Here is a 16573-nt window from a genome sequence, read left to right as displayed (position 1 = left end):
GGGGGTGGAATGAATTGGAGCCTTAAGGTCCCTTCCAACCCAAACATTCTGTGACTTCATTATTCTTTGCTGAAGGAAATGCTGGAGTTGCACAAATCTTGGGCTCGTAGAGAGCACTCAAGGAGCCAACTTTTCATGTGTTTCACTTCTTACCAGCCTCTTGGGTTTCTTGTCTTGGTGTGACCCATAAAAAGCCTTTTTGGGACATTTCCCAGGACCCACAGTTGGACTGACTGCTCTGTAATTCCCAAGTGCTCTTCCTTTCCCACTCCCTTATTTACGAGACTCCTTTCTTAAGGTCCTACAGATGTCTGCTCATGGCATGGGTGGAATCACAGAAAATCCTGAGTTGGAAGGGATGCACAAGGATCATCAAGCCCAACTCCTGGCTCTCAGGATGGCCCTAAGAATCCCACCCTGTGCCTGAGGGCAGTGGATGGGAGCATCTCTCTTCCACCCCCTTTAGCTGATCCATGTGCATTTGGCTTCATGCTTGAGGTAGAATAGAGATTTTTCAATATTGAACAGCTTAATAAATGCAAAAACCTTGGCTGCATCCTCCTCCTCCATCATGCCAAGCTTTATCTTCCCTCTTTCCTGTAAGTGAGTGCCTGCATTATTTCTTCCTCTTGGCCTTATTCCTGAGGTATTTCCAACACCTTTCCCTACTGCCTTTTGAGCTCCTGGACAGATGTCTCTGGATTTTGTGGTGTTGACGAGTCAGATGTGAATGTTTCTGGGAATTAGTGATTTCAAAGGGGAGATGGGCTGTATTCAAAGGGATTGTGTATTTGGGGCTGGATTTTGGTATATTTCTGTCAGCATTAATACAAATATAGACAGTCATATCCACTGAGCTAATAAAAAGCTCTCTTTTCTAACCAATTTATTGTTTTTAGTTTTTAATGTAATTCATGAGTATTTCTTTTCCACTGTAGGAGCCCCAGGGGTTTTGCTGTCCCGGGTGAACTGCTGGGACTGGCCTGGCCTTTGCTCCCAGGAGAATGTCACCCAGTTCCCCACCATCAGGATTTACAAGGAGGGACAGCAGTCAGTGACATATGGTGGCATGTGGGAAACCGAAGAGCTGAGCAGCTTCATCCTGCTGTGAGTGACAAATCCCCAGTGGGACATCTGCCACATCTTCTGTCACCATCCCTGCCTTTTTGCTGGAATTCCTTCTCTGTTATTTTTAGTGGGGCTCCCAGTGCTCTCAGTTTGGCTCAGGCTGTTCCCTCTCAGCTCCAGCACCTCTCTGGTGATAATTATCACCTTCCCAGATGGTAATTTTTGTATCTAATGAGGTGTCACACTTGTCCCATTGTGATGGAGCCTTGTTGGATTGAGGTTGCCATGTTGTCTCTTCATCCCAAAAGCAGAAAAGACAACAGCCCGAGTTGTTTCTCTGCCTTTCCACAGGAGCCAGGTTTCCTGCCCCCTGAAGCTGGCCACGATGGATGAAGCAGAAGGATATTTAAGAGGGGAGTTTCCATCTGAGCTCTCATCCCACCACCACACCTCACTCCTGGGAGTTTTCAGCTCAGCCACCAGTGAAGGTTTGTTGGGATTGGTGGGTTCAGCACTCTCCAGCTTCATTCCTGGTGGGACTGGGCTGCTTCCAGCTGTTGGAAGTTCACAACACAGCCTACCTGGCACTGCCTTTTCCAGTTGTACAGTGAGAAGGTAGCAGGTGGTTCCAGGGGTGGGATTTCAGACCCATACCCTGGCTCAGAGGACACTCGGCTGCCAGGTGGGTTTGTTACACCCACTGTGGGAGTAGAAACTTCCCAAGCCTGTTGTTCCTGTTGTACCTCCTGCCCCTTGCCCTGAAGAGTTTGGCTCTGTCCTCTTTATAAATCCCTTCAAAGTAGTTGTAGGCTGGCATTCAATTCCCTTTAAGCCTCTGGTTTAGCCCAGATCCATCAGCCTCTTCCTGGAGCCCATGTACAACATATCCCAGAATCTTCTTCCTTAAAAAAGGAGGAGATCTACTCTTGGATCTTGCTGACTTCTCCTTAAGAAGCAGTAGCCCCAGTTCTTGTAACACACAATCCAAAACCTTTATTTTTTATTTTTAAACAGAACAGCAAGAAGGTAAAACAGATGTTTCCTGCATCAGGAGGAATGAATTGTGAACAACTCAATGAAATCCACTTGTGGATTTTGGAATAGATGGACACAGAAGTGCAACGTATTACCAAGGGAGAGGGGATAAAGCCAGTCTGGAGAGAGAACTTCAGGCAAATCACAGAATCATGAAATGGTTTGGGTGGGAAGGGACCTTAAAGCCCATCCCATTCCACCCCTGCCATGGGCAGGGACACCTTCCACTATCCCAGATTGCTCCAAGCCCTGTCCAACCTGGCCTTGGGCACTTCCAGGGATCCAGGGTGAGCCACAGCTTCTCTGGGCCCCCTTTGGCAGGGTCTCACAGTTGGGAGCTGAGATCTTCCAACCCCACAGGCTCTCAGTTGCCAGCTCCCCCTGGGAATTGCTGCCTTAAAAATAGGAGAACTTCCCAATCTTACTTAAGATCAAGCTTTCAGACTATTTTTTGTTTTAAAGTTCCCTTGTGCTCTAAACTTTGGTTGAATGCACCAAGCTACTTTCTCTCTTGAGAGGGTCCAGAGGGAAGAGGTAAGAACAAGATAGGATGCCTGGAACCAACTAAAAAACACTTGGGCTGTGTTCCCTGAGACAGCTGACAGCCAATTCTCTGCTTTCCTCTGGAAATCTAATCTGGTAAATACAGCAGGAAATCCTACTGATCCCAAAAAACCTTTCATCCAGCCCAGAAAAGCTGTGGCTGCCCCTGACACCCTGGAAGTGTCCAAGGCCAGGCTGGACAGGGCTTGGATCACCCTGGGATGGTGGAAGGTGTCCCTGCCATGGCAGGAGTTTGGAACTGGATGGGTTTTGGGCCATTTCCAACCCAACCCATCCTGGGATTCTACAGAGTTGTTGCTCATTTCCTTCCATGCAGACAAGGGCCCTGGAGGCTTCCAGACAGCTTTTGTGGATTCTGTGGGGTTGTCTCTTCCCTCAGGGCACATTCCATCTGCAGTGTAGGATGGCATCCTCAGCCTGGGGTAACTCAGCCACAGGGAGATGAAATTTGGGATGTCTTCTCCACCCACTTCCTGAGGGTGCTGGAGCTGTGATGCAGAACAGCCTGAGGGAGCAGGAACCTGGAGCCAGCTGTTCTGGCACCAAGCCTTGCTGGAGTCAGGAGAACCACATTGTTCCTATTATCAACCTGCAGATTTATCTGGTATTCCTAATTATTTTCGCATGGCAGAATTCCTGCTCTAACCCCGAGCAGCAGGGAGTGGGGTCATTGTCATTTCTAGTGAACTGCAACAGAGCAATGAGATGTCCTGCTAAAAACATCCTGGATGTTTTCCAACCCTTACCATCAGGACTATGTTAACAAGCCCTTTGTGGGGTCTGAGCTAAAAGAAGCTTGGTGGAAAAATCCTAAATAAAATTTACTAGGATGAAGTGAATGTGTTATGAGGGCAATGAACGAGGTTTTCCTGGAAACTCTGAGTACTCTTAGGACAGAAATTTGGTTTTGATGCAGAAACTGGAAGCATCCTATGACGTAAAACTGTCCTAAGCCCACAGGGATATTTGAAAATATTGAAATATTTGAACATATCCCTGAGCTCTGGTGCCTCACAGGACTTGGCAGCATCAGTGGAAGCCAAGTGAGGACGGCAGGAGAGATCCTACGGGAGCTGCTGTGCTGAGGAGCGTGGTCAGAAGATGCCTCCTTCCAGAGGGACTCAGATCCTGCTTCCCAAAACTTTTCAGGGATTTTAGACCCTTCCTCATCTGGCACTTTGAGTCCTTCTTGTTCCCAAAGCAGTGAAGTTGTGCTTGTGCAGTTCAGGGCAGCTGGGATTCCAGCTCAAGGATTGTGCTGCAAAGCATGGTCAGCCCCCTCAGGGAATTAAAATTGCGCTTTCAGGGGGGACTGATTTCCTAGGAAATATTGAAATAGATTTTTTGAAGTGCTTCCTGTCTGCAGTGGAGCTGTGTGAATTTGTTGGGAGGAGATTTGACTACAAAGAACCTGGAGAAATATGGGCTGCTGTGTGGCTCTGGGTCTAGTACAGCCAGAAATAGGGAAAAATTTGGAAGTGTGATTGGGAGTGAGGACAAAATCAGGTCAAAGTATTGCTGGTATTGCTGGAGGTTGTCCTGACTTAGGAGGGAATTCCTGCAGCCAGGGCTGACCCGGGGCAGCACTTCAAGACAAGCTCATATCTCAAGTGAGGATTTAAGGCATGGTGGAGGAACTTAGGATGGGAATTTTTCTTTCAGCACTGATAAAATCAAATAACTAAACACCAGAAGAGCTGGAAAGCAACATCCAAGAATGGCTTCTCTGTAGCAGCTGGAAAGGGACTTTGGACAATGGCCTGTAGTGTCAGGACACAGGGAATGGCTTCCCACTGACAAAGGGCAGGGATGGATGGGATATTGGGAAGGAATTCTTATCTGTGAGGGTGCTGAGGCCCTGGCACAGGTGCCCAGAGAAGCTGTGGCTGCCCCTGGGTCCCTGAAAGTGTCCCAGACAAAGTTGGACAGGCTTGGAGCAGCCTGGGACAGTGGAAGGTGTCCCTGCCCATGGCAGGGGTGGCACTGGATGTTCTTTAATGTCCCTTCCAACCCAGCCCATTCAGAGATTCTATGATAATGACTGAGCCCTCAATGAACCACTCCTTAAGGAACTCCTTCCATTTAAAAAGGAAAACAGTTTAAATGAAAGTTTATGGGCCACGTGGGAAACAGTGGAAAATACAGCTTTGAGTGTAGCTGCAAAACAGGACTCAAAGAACCAAAAAGGGACCAATTGTGAGGCAGCTCCATCTACTGAGCTCTGAGTCACTGCTCCCAGGAGCTTGGGCTGGCCAGCTGTGCTGTGACAGTGAACATCCTCAGGAACAGTCACTGGTGTGTGACAGCAATTTATATCATGGCTGTATCTGAGATACCCCCTTAATCCTCAGGAAAAACCTGGCTTCTCCAAAGAGTGAGATTTCTCCCTCTCCTTGGGTCAGCAGAGCTGGTTTTGTTGCTTTCAGTTGCTCAGTGCAGAGGAGGAGGGGGGTGGTGGTGTTGAAATCCTCCCTGTTCTCACCCCACCTTTGGCAGCAGCTGTGTGGAGCTCTGATCTCTGCATTTCACAAGCTCCCCACCATGCCTTGCACGTTCCCACAAAGCTTGGTTTTCCATGGATCCACTGCCTGAAAGCACAGCCAGGCTGGACAAGGCTTGGAGCAACCTGGTCTGATGGAAGGTGTCCCTACCCATGGCAGGGGGTGGAACGAGATGAGCTTAAGGTCTTTTCTAACCTAAATCATTCTGGAATTCTGTGAAATTGGAGGCTTTTTATAAGGGAATAAAACAGCTCTGCAGTCAGCTTTGTTTTGGAGCTGTGCTCTCAGTCTCAGCTGTGACCAAGACAGCCCAGCCTGGTTTTCCCTATCCTGCAACAGCCTCAGTCTGCTGGGAAGAGCTGGATAAACCAAGAGACACTTGAGGGAAAGGTTGGTTTATCTCCAGGCTCTTAGCCCTACTCCAGTAAAGTCATCATCCATCATTTCTCAAAGGTCAGTGGGATTTATAAGATTTCTGTTTAGACTTATAATTGGTCTCCTGTTTCCAAGAACGCTTAAGGACTGTAGGTCCTTAAAAACATTTCATTTTCCAGCAGTGCCTCTGTCCTGCAGATCCTGGAGGCTCAGTGCTGGTGGCTGAAGAGCAAACACTGTTCTCATAATGGGAATTTTCCCCTAATCCTTGCTGTGTGCTCCTCCTCCCATGGCCTGCAGCCCTGAGCTGCACTAATTTCTTGGGAGCCTCTAATCCTGGTTTAGTTCCTGCAAGTCTGCTCTGGCAGGATGTTATGTGTGCAGGCATCGATCAGGTTTCCAGGAAAAAACCACAACACCTCTCTTTCTATTATTTATTCTTATGTCTTTGTCTTTTTTTCCAGCCAGGGAAGCTTTTGAAGAGGCAGGAAACATCCTAAGTGGCCACGTAAGGATGGGGATGTATTTTGAAGATGATGCCTTGGCTTTGTAAGTGGTTTTTCTTTTTCTTTGGGAAGAATTCAAGCTGATCTGCACTTAGTGAAAGGCAGTGCCTGGAGCAAGTGTCAGTGTGCTGAGGGACAACTATAAGTGACTTTTTCCTGCAGGGAGAGGGGTGAGGACTCATCCAAAGGGAATTGTCACCTTGGCTCTGCCCCTGGTTCTCAGCCTGTCCATGGTTCACCTTCCTGCTGTTCATATTCACTTTCATTTTCAGCCCTTCAGCCCCCATGGATGTGGTTGTGTTTCTCACACAAACAAGAGCAAACCTTTCTGAAAATAATAATAATAATAAAAAAAAAAACAGCCTGGGAAAAGATATACCATCAGTGTGTGAGGGAGGAAAAGTCCTGCCTTTCTCTTTCCATGAGGTAAAAATGATGGATAGCCACTGCAGTGCCTTCCCTTGCTCTGGTGGTTGCACCCAGTTGCCAAGAACAGCCAGAAAAGAAGCTGCTTGTGACTATTTGGGCTAGGAGTGGAGTGGACATTGAGTCTGGGTGCTGGAAAAGGCTTTGGAAGCTGGGAAATAAATGTTGTCTTGCCCTGGAGCTGCATTCCTGGTGGAATTGCATCCCTGACTTTAAGCCAAGTGGGAATTAATGGGATCTTACCTGTGTCCTTAAGACTCCAGCAAGGGACAAAATCCTTTGGGTTGGAGTGTGAGAGGTCCTTCAGTGCCTAGAAATGCAGCTGGATCCAGGGGGAATCTCCAGCTTGCTCTGGCATCTCATTTCCATCAGGAATTAGCTATCAAGGCAGAGTTTAAAATCCCAGGAGGTCCTTGGCCTGTTTTCCAGGTGTGGGTTTAAGAGCCTACAGTGCAGCAGGGAATTCTTTTCATTAGTTCCTCAGAGGTGTGATGCATTCCTGATGAGACATTTCTGTGGTCAGCACAGAGAATAAAAATGTAAATACTTTGGGAATACGTCTCTATTACGTCTCTATTAACCAAACTGCTCCAGGCATCAGCTAAGACTTCTCTTCCCTGAGGATTTCAGCCCAGCTGAAATAGAAGGGAAAAAAAAAAAAAAAAAGCAGAGGACAGGGTGATCTCTCAAGGTACCAGTAGAAGAAGCCTTTGTTCTCTCAGAGCTGACACATGGAAGAATTCACCTCCCTGCTCCTAGAGTTTGCAGCCTGCTCCTGTTTAGCAGGAATATTTAGTGCAGTTTATATTGATAGTCCTTCTGCCAAATTTGGATTTTGGCAGTGATTTGTGGGTGAAGCTACTGTAGCTGATGGACTTCAACTGTAAGCAGAAAGTAAACACTTACAGGAATTCCTTATGCAAGAGCCAGGCACACTTCCCTTCTTCACAAAATGAAAAGTCATTCTTGAGCTCAGTGCCCAAGGAGAAAATATTTATGGCTCCCAGGTCATGGAAAGCTGATTCCCCTTTTGTGTATCCTGTAGACCTTTTCCAGAGCTAAAAAAAAGGCTACAGGATACACAAAGGCTGTTGTGAGCAAAGCTGTTTGCTCAGCAGGCACCTGCTGGGCTGGTCACTAATGAAGGGGAAAAAGGCATTGAGGAAGAAATGCTTTGCATGAGGTTGTTGCTTATTTCCACATCGATATCAGAGATTCTTGCCAAGTATTTGTTTGCAGATGCTTCTGATTGAAATGCAAGACTTGTGTTACCCACTGAATGGTCCTGCTGTATAAATAGAAAGCTGTGGTGAGCAACAGCAAAATCCCTCAGCACCAGGAAGAGAGAAGGGAGTTCAGGATAGAGTGTAGCTGGGGAATTGGGTGATTTTCTGACAGCATGTAGGATATTTTCTTATAGAATCATAGAGTAGAACTCCAGAATGGTTTAGATTGGAAGAAATCTTAAAGCCCATCCACCTTCCACTGTCCCAGATTGCTCCAAGCCCTGTCCAGCCTGGCCTTGAACACTTCCAGGGATCCAGGGGCAGCTTCTCTGGAATTCTCTTCCAGTGCCTCACCCCCTCACAGATGCTTATCCAAGGCTGCTGGACAAGGGGATGCATTTTAGGTACAGGGAACAAGAGTCCTCACTCCTCTGAGCCATGACCAACCCAAAGAATCTCTTTAAAATCCACAGAAGTTTAATAAGTTCAAAATCCCTGAGTTAAGATTTTTTGGGGTTTTGCCAGACTTAATCAACTGTAAATACATCAGCTCATGGTGAGGTTTGCAGTGGTTGTGTTAGTCCCAGACAGATAAATGCTGTGATGGAAGATGGGAAAGGCTTCCATGAGAGTTGGAAACCATGGAGGTGAATTATCTGCAGTTCATCCACTCATTGTGTCATTGATGACCTAAAGAAATTCCTCCCTGGGAGGGTGGGCAGGCCCTGGCACAGGTGCCCAGAGCAGCTGTGGCTGCCCCTGGATCCCTGGCAGTGCCAAGGTCAGGTTGGACAGGGCCTGGAGCAACCTGGGACAGTAGAAAGTGTCCCTGCCATGGCAGTGGAGTTGAACTGGCTGAGCTTTAAGGTCCCTTCCAACCCAACCCATTCTGGGATTCTTTGCTGTCACAGCCTTTGAAAAATTGCCAGGAGCCTTTATAAAAAAAAAAGAAAAACAAAAAACAACCAGACATGACCCCAAAAGCTGCAGAGGCAGCTGATTTCCCCTGTCACACCCTTCCTCTGGGCATTGCCATCTGGAGCCTCCAGGGCTGAAGTTCCTCAAACTTCCAAAAAATTGCTGTTCTGGCTTGGTGTCCCCCCCTGCCCTTTCTTTGCTCAGACTTCTCCGATTTTTGCTTTTCCCACTTTCTCAGCTTTTCTGTGAGTACCTGGAACCCTCTTGCCAGAAGGGCACTGTGGAACAAAGGCTCATCTGACTACTCCACCAAGAGTGGGTGGGTGCAGTCTGTGTGTGTTGCTCCAGTGTGGGGCTTGGACTTCATCAGCATTTTTGGGTTTCTTCACTAAAGATAAAAATTGGATTTCCTGGAGGTTGTTTTGTGTGGGTTGTGTCCCTTGGATGGAATCTGAGACCTCTGTTTGCCTTGGCTGGGGAGGCAGAGCGAAGCCCTGGGTGGGTTTTTCCATCACCCAACTGTCAGTGTGAAAATGAAGGGGAAGTAGGAATAAAATCCCAGAATTCCAGAATGGTTTGGGTTGGAAGGGACCTTAAAGCTCATCCAGCTCCATCCCCTGCCATGGCAGGGACACCTTCCACGATCCCAGGCTGCTTCCAGCCCTGTCCAACCTGGTCTTGGAGAGTTCCAGGGATGGGACATGTCTCCAGGAGGATGCCAGCTCTGTGTGCAGCACATTTAGGGTGTGTCCAACCCCCCTGTGCCCATCCCTCTTTTTCAGATCCCGAAAATACTCCGTGTCCCCCCCTGCCCTCCTCCTGGCCCGGAGCGGTGGCCGGAGCGTGGAAGGCATTGCTCTGTCCAAACACAGCGTGCAGGACATGGTGCAGACCATCAGACATGAACTGCTGGACATTTTTGTGAGTAAAAATAAAATCAAAATGTCCTTTTTCCATTGCAGTCATTTACAGAGCCCTGATTATAGCGTGGAGTTCTGCAGAACGGCCGTGTCCACTTGTTATTTTTATCATGCTGAGTTTGTTTTTAAATTTTATGACTTGGAGCAGGGAGTCTGGGCAGAAATCTACTCTTTGCTGTGTGGTCTTGAAGCAGGAGACCCTGGAGTTGAGGGACTGGCCTCAGAATCACTCACCTGCTAGTTGTCACAATTATTGTTTGGTTTATTCCCTATTCCCAGGGCTTTTTCCCTGTGCCTTTTGGAGCCTCTGCCTGCTCTGCTCACATCCCCATCTCCAAGCTCATAGCTGCTCCCACAGACTTGGTGCACTTGGGTTGGGCAAAGACATCTCCAAGTGCACCAAAATCCCAGTCCTCTTCCTGCTTCCCAATTCCACACAGACACTGCAGCCTTGCTTAGCCCCTACACCCTCATATAAGAGCAGAAATTGGAATTTTCTCCTGTTTTCTCCTCCCCATAACCCCCAATTTCTTGTTTGTGACATCCTGCAGCCAGAAATCACTGTGCCAAATCTGCCCCAGTACTTGCAGCTCGGAAAGCCCTTCCTCATCCTGTTCAGTGCTGGTGACATCAGTCAGGTGGAAAGCAGGGAAATGCTGAAGCTGGCAAAAGGAAGACCCCAACAGGCGTTTGTGGCTTGCTGGTTGAACCTGTGAGTGTTTAAAATCTCTTCTTTCCATTAACTCGCTCTGAGCCTTGCAGAAAAAAAAAACCCTGAGGCTGCAATTACTGAGAACAGGAGCTGGTGATGTGAATGTTGGGTCTGAAGTCATCAGGAGCTGGGAGGTCAAACCATTGAGCAATGGTTCACTCAGCGTTCTGGGCAACTGCAAAAATTGCCTGACAAAGTAAAATTAGTAAATATTTAATTGATTGCAGAAATAGTTTTCAATAGAGGAAAATGTTCTCCAGTGCTTGTTGTAGCTCGACCCTGGGTCTGGTGTTATTTGCATTTTTATTGGGATGGAATGAAGTGCATATGGGAAGAAAAATAAAAGGAAATTTGCCCTCCTGGAATGTCTTATGGTGATTTTCCATCAGCAATTAGAGGGAATGACTGGTCATTGACTGGGGAAAGAAAGTTTTCATAAGAAGGTTCAACCAGAAGCCCCATAAATTAAAAATATTCAAGCAACAAAATTAATTTAAGACCTAAAAAATAGACGATTGTAGAAACAGGGATTTTTTTTTTCATCCTCCTCTTAGTTGCATTTTGAATTTTTGGCCTTTGTTTGTTTTCCCCAAGCCCAGAGAAACTTCAGTGGCTTAATCATAACGAGCTTTGAAGTCTGGGAAGCACCGTCCAGCGTGGGCTGGAGTTTAGCTGAGGGGGAAAGTGCACATGTGCTCAGAGAGAAGGGGACTGGGCTGCCAGTAATGCACCAGAAACAAGAGCCCTGGAACTTCCCCACCTACACATCTGCCTTTGCTCTGCCTTCCTGAGACACAAAAAGCCTTCCTGTGCCAGAGCAAAATGGCACTGCCACAAAACAAAAGGGTTTGGGTGGAGGGGACCTTAAAGGTCATTTCATTCCAACTCCTGACATGCCCGGGAACACCTTCCACTGTCCAAGGTATCCCATCCAACCTGGCCTTGGACACATCCAGGGATCCAGGGGCAGCCACAGCTTCTCTGGGCACCCTGTGCCAGGGCCTTTCCACCCTCACAGCAAATAATTCCTACCCGATATCCCATCCATCCCTGTCTTCTGGCAGTGGGAAGGCACTCCCTGTGTCCTGTCACTTCATGTCCTTGTCAAAATTCCCTCATCCTAGAAAGAAGCCCATATTCCTGGGGCAAGAGCCAGCTCAGACCTGAAGCCTTATAATAATGCTGGAGTGTCTCAGCACCTCTGGGGCTCGCTGTCCCTCTGTCTCAGTGTCCTGTTTCCTCTGTGTCACCTGAGGAATTTGCCTTTCCATCCCTGTGGAACTGCAGTGGAAGGAGCTGGCAGCTGTCCCTGCAGACAGGGTCTGACCCTGGTGGTTGCAGGACCTGTCCCACTCTTCTCCCACCTCTTCTTAGAAACTTAAGGTGGAAAACATCTCCCACCTTCCTACAGACTGTCCTGCTCAAGGATTTCTTCACACATCCAGGCTGTTTACAGTGCTTAGAATCAGGGAATCCTAGAATGGTTTTTGGTTGGAAGGGACCTGAAAGCCCATCCTTGGGCAGGGACACTTTCCACACTCCCAGGTTGCTCCAAGCCCAGTGCAACCTGGCTTTGAACACTTCCAGGAATGATGCTTCTGCAATCCCACCAAACTGTGCTTTGCTGGATGTGACCCAAGGGCTTTGGTGGGGTTTTTTTTGGCTCTCAGTCTGCTGTGCTGCCAAACCTGAATCTCCTCTTCCCAACAGGGAGAAGACTCCGGTGGGATATGGGATCCTGAGGACTTACTTTTCCACCACTCCTCCCTTGCCCGTCCTCCTCTGGGTGAACTTCCATGCTGGGGGTCAGGTGTTCAAGTTCCCCTCAGAGCAGTCCATCACTGAGATGAACATCTTGTCGTGGCTGGAGAGGCTCCAAGCAGGACTGGAGATTCCCAGCAGTAAGTGGACACAGGTTCATAACATTCCCAAGCACACACTGTGAGCTCCAGTGTGTTTATGAGAAGATACTACGTGCAATAAATTGTCTGCTCTGGAATTTAATGATGGAAAAACCAGCTCTGCTTGTTAGAGCTGCAGAAGTACAAATAGTCCAGCCAACAGAGAATGCCCACACTCACAAGTTTGCTTTGGGACTGTTTAATGCTCAGAGCCAAACGTGGATAGTTTGGAACCTTGGAATCTTTTCCCTGTGATAATCCCCAAATCTGGTTGTGTTTTCCCATTCCCAACCACAGCTTGCTCATAAAAAACCTCCCAGCTCCCAGTTGACAGTGTAAGAAGTAGCTGCTCTTCAGGCACCTTCCTGCATTTCTTTTTGGATGGGGAAGGATGAGGAAGCTGCTGTTTAACTGGGGTCTTTGGGACATAAAGGGTTGGCTTGTGCTGTGAAGCTTTTCACTGCATCCCTCCTGTCTTGATCAGCCTGATGAGGCTTTGGAGAAAGCCAGTGTGGATCTGTCTTCCTCGAGAGCTGGAGAGGGACTTGGGACAAGGGATGGAGGGACAGGATAAGGGAATGGTTCCCAGTGCCAGAGGGCAGGGATGGATGGGATATTGGGAAGGAATTCCTGCCTGTGAGGGTGATAAGGCCCTGGCACAGGGTGCCCAGAGAAGCTGTGGCTGCCCCTGGATCCCTGGAAGTGTCCAAGGCCAGGCTGGATGGGGCTTGGAGCAGCCTGGGATAGTGGAAGATGCCCCTGCCCATGGCAGGGATTGGAATGACATGATCTTTAAGGTCTCTTCCCACCCAGATTGTTCTGTGGTTCTATGATTTTTCAGGAAATATTTTTAATTTTGTATTCATTAGAATGGGAAGGAAAAAAGCCATAATTCCTCAGAAAGGGAAATATCCATAGAGATGGGGCATAACTCTTCACCTACTAACTGGGGCTGTATTTGCTGCTCAGGTACCTTGTCTGAAGAAGACTGGAAGCCACCACTCCCTGCTTATGACTTCCTCCAGATGATGGAGCCATCCGTGCCTGAGCTGTCCCCCCACCCTGGGGACTCCCCAGCGCAGCAGCCGCCCAAGAGCCCCGGAGGGGACCCTGCCAGCCGGGAGGAGCCATCCCAGCCGAGCGCAGCAGAGGAAGGCGGTTCCCCTGGGAGGGGCCTGCGGGGGACGGCCCCGAGGCTGGCAGCGAGGGACAAGCAGGGCAGGAGGCACAGCGAGCTCTGAGAGCTGGGCTGGGGAAAGGTGAGGGACTGCCCTGCAAAGCCTGGCACTTCCCCAGCCTGTTCTCCGAGGAGAGGAGAGGTTTCAGTTGTCTAGGAATGGTGAAAGGAAAGGCCACTCCCTGCTGCTGAGTGCTGGGGGCTTCTGATGCCAGGGACGTGTCTGTACATCCCATTTGTTGTTCCCTGGCTGCTGCTGGGAGCTCATCAAGCAACAAGTTACACTGGAAAAGACAATTGAGCCCTGCTCTGTAGATTCCCCAAATCTCAGAGTCACTTTAGTTGCCCTTGAGCAGGAAGGGGTGAGTGATTCCAAGATAAAAAGCCCATTTCTCTCCTCCCTGGTTGCAGGAGAAGCTCTACTGATGTGTGACAGGAAATCCTGCAGTTCCATCTGCATTGGATCCATGTGGAGCCAGCATCCCACCACTCCAGGGCTGCTCCAACCAGTCCCCAGTTGTGTTTACACCTGACTTGTGACCCAAATTCGTGAGCGTGTTCATCCTCACAGGGGAAGAAGAGGTGGATCTGCTCAAAACAGATTTATTCCAGAGGCCAGAGCTCAGGTCACACAACAGTCCTGAATAGCTGGGACAAAACTCTGCCAGCAAATCCCAACGGTGGGCAGGTTGGGAGATGGCTTTCCTCACTGCTGGCATTTTCTTGGTCACAAGCCCAGGGGGCTATTTGCAGCCTCAATTTGTTTTTGCTCTCGGTGACAGCAACGAGGTTGGTGCCTCCTGAGCTGGAAATGGTGCAGGGAGCAAGGTCTGTGGAAAGCTGAGTGCTGTGGAAGAGGGGAGGGTGATGAAGGGCAAGGTTGGACCCTTCCGAGGTGGGATGGAACTGCTTCACACTCAAAACTCAAGTGGGGAGCTGCAAAAGCTGGGGAAGTGGATTTCCAGCCTCTGCACATCTCCTGGGGACAAGAAATGGCAGGAGGTTGAAAGCAGATGGCCTTTGAAGTCCCAACCCAAACCATTCTAGGATTCCATGACCATCCCTTCAATGAAATTTCCCTTCCACAGCACTGCTGAGATGTGCTGGGAAAGTCAGATCCTCTTCCAGTCCTTAGAGCTCTGAAATTACTGGGAAGAGGAAAACCTGGTAAGGGACTGCTGAGAGCATTGCAAACTCAGTATTTCTCATCCTGCAAGCAGCACACGTGGCTGTGAGACTTTTGAAATACCCAGAAATAGATTATTAGTCCTGAGCTGTCCTGGAAGCCCTTAATTGAGAGAGACCATTTTTGGCCTGAGTGACAGGCTTTGAGCCAAAATGTATGTATTCAAAGGAATAAAGTGCAGCCTGCTGATCAAAGGCATTATTCCCAAGGGAAGGGTGTGAGCAGATCCTTCGTGTGTTCCCATCATTCCTCTGCTCCGTAAGGTCCTTACGCTGCTGAATTCCATAAACTGAACATTGCTCATTTCCCATCCTGTCCCTGATCATCAGCATCGAATCCCAGAATGGGCTGGCTTGGAAGGGACCTCAAATCCCATCTCATCCCACCTCTGCCATGGGCAGGGCCACCTTCCACTATCCCAGGCTGCTCCACACCCCATCCAGCCTGGCCTTGGACACTTCCAGGGGTTCAAGGACAGCCACACTTTCTCTGGGCACCCTTTGCAGGGCCTCCCCACCCTGACAGCCAGGAATTTCTTCCGATTATCCCATCTCACCCTGCCCTCTGTCAGTTTGAAATGCAATAATTGGGTTTTTCATTGCATTTTAAATATACTCCATCTCCAGTAGGCTCCTCTGCATCTGTTTTGGGTAGTGGGAGCAGGGGGCCTGGGGCAGGTGCCCCTCAGCAGCAGGATCCTTTGCCTCCCCAGGGATTTTGGAAGACCAGGAGCATTCCCACATCCCTGCTGTTATCCACGTGTCCCTTTCCAGGCACAGCCCTTCTCCGGTGCAGGGCTGGGGCAGGAGTTTGTCAGTAGGGGTCAGTGCCACATCTCCGTTGTGGCTTTGCAACTTGGGGACTCTTTGGGGCTGTTTAATGCTCAGAGCCAAACGTGGATAGTTTGGAACCTTGGAATCTTTTCCCTGTGATAATCCCCAAATCTGGCTGTGTTTTCCCATTCCCAACCACAGCTTGCTCATAAAAAAACCTCCCAATAAATCCCTGCCTCTCCCAGTGTTGCTGGATTGAGGCTGGAGCATCACCACCTGGAAGGTCAGGAGCAGATTCCCAGTGGGATCCTGTGGGGATGCTGCTGGATAGTCCCAGCTCTGCTGGCTTCATCCCCAACATCACCAGTGGGATCCATCAGCTCCAGCCTCCCAGGCTGGGTTGGGATGCCCAGAGCCCTGAGCTGAGTCCACCTTGCAGGTACCAGCACAGACTTGGGAAAGGGATGTGTTTATCCATGTCCCATCACTGCCAGCATCCAGCTGGACTGCCAGCTCTGGTTTTGCCAGCTCTGGATGCAGATCGTGGTCCTGGATCACATCAGGTGGCTTGGAGTTTATTGGGGATTTATTTCTCAACACAAAACGTCTTTTTCACTGCCTAGCCCCAACAGGCACTCGGGGAAATCCATGGAGGCAGAAATGTGCCAGGTTATGTATGGACAGGGGGAAATTGTTAGGGATACTGAGGGCACTTTGATGAGGGTCTGCATCCCAAAATTTCCTCATCCACCAGAGCAAATGCTCCAGCACTTGGCTGTTTCCAACAACTCTGGGAACAAAGCAGGGTGGAAAGAAACACTCTGAGGGTGTTTATGGAATTAAAGCCACAGAGTGGTTTGGGCTAAAAGGGACCTTTCAAGGACATCCAGTCCAAGCCTGCCATGGGCAGGGACACCTTCCACTGGACAAGGCTGCTCTGATTCCCATCCAGCATGGCCTGGAATTCCAGCCTTGGGTGAGAAGTGAGGCAGAGGAGGCAGAGCTCGTGTTCTGGGGGGCAGCTGTGAGGGACAGTGATTCCCAGGAGGCTGGAGGAGCAGGGTCTGTCCTGTCCCAGGAGGCTGGAGGAGAGGGATCTGTCCTGTCCCAGGAGGCTGGAGGAGCAGGGTCTGTCCTGTCCCAGGAGGCTGGAGGAGCAGGATCTGTCCTCCACACAGAAGCCAGCAGGGTCTGTATGCTCATCAACCTCCCTGTGTCAATGCTGCTGCTCCAGTGAGGTGAGATCATCAGGGACACTGATGTTATCAGCTCCCTCTTCAGCCAT

General features: G+C 49.2%; 1 protein-coding gene across 1 annotated transcript in view; it reads left to right on the top strand.

The window, feature by feature from the left end:
- TXNDC16 (thioredoxin domain containing 16) overlaps positions 1–15143 on the top strand; it is a 38640-nt gene extending 23497 nt beyond the window's left edge. The window contains exons 15-21 of the mRNA XM_021538428.3: positions 939–1107; positions 1420–1556; positions 6008–6092; positions 9402–9540; positions 10091–10251; positions 11962–12152; positions 13122–15143. Of these exons, the coding sequence (XP_021394103.2) occupies positions 939–1107; positions 1420–1556; positions 6008–6092; positions 9402–9540; positions 10091–10251; positions 11962–12152; positions 13122–13393 (1154 nt within the window). The 3' untranslated portion in view covers positions 13394–15143. The remainder of the gene's footprint in view (positions 1–938; positions 1108–1419; positions 1557–6007; positions 6093–9401; positions 9541–10090; positions 10252–11961; positions 12153–13121) is intronic.
- The last annotated feature ends 1430 nt before the right edge of the window (positions 15144–16573 follow it).

Source organism: Lonchura striata, chromosome 6, assembly GCF_046129695.1.
Source record: "Lonchura striata isolate bLonStr1 chromosome 6, bLonStr1.mat, whole genome shotgun sequence".
NCBI lineage: Eukaryota > Metazoa > Chordata > Aves > Passeriformes > Estrildidae > Lonchura > Lonchura striata.
Note: the sequence above shows the minus strand (reverse complement) of the source record. Positions and strands in the feature narration are given on the sequence as shown.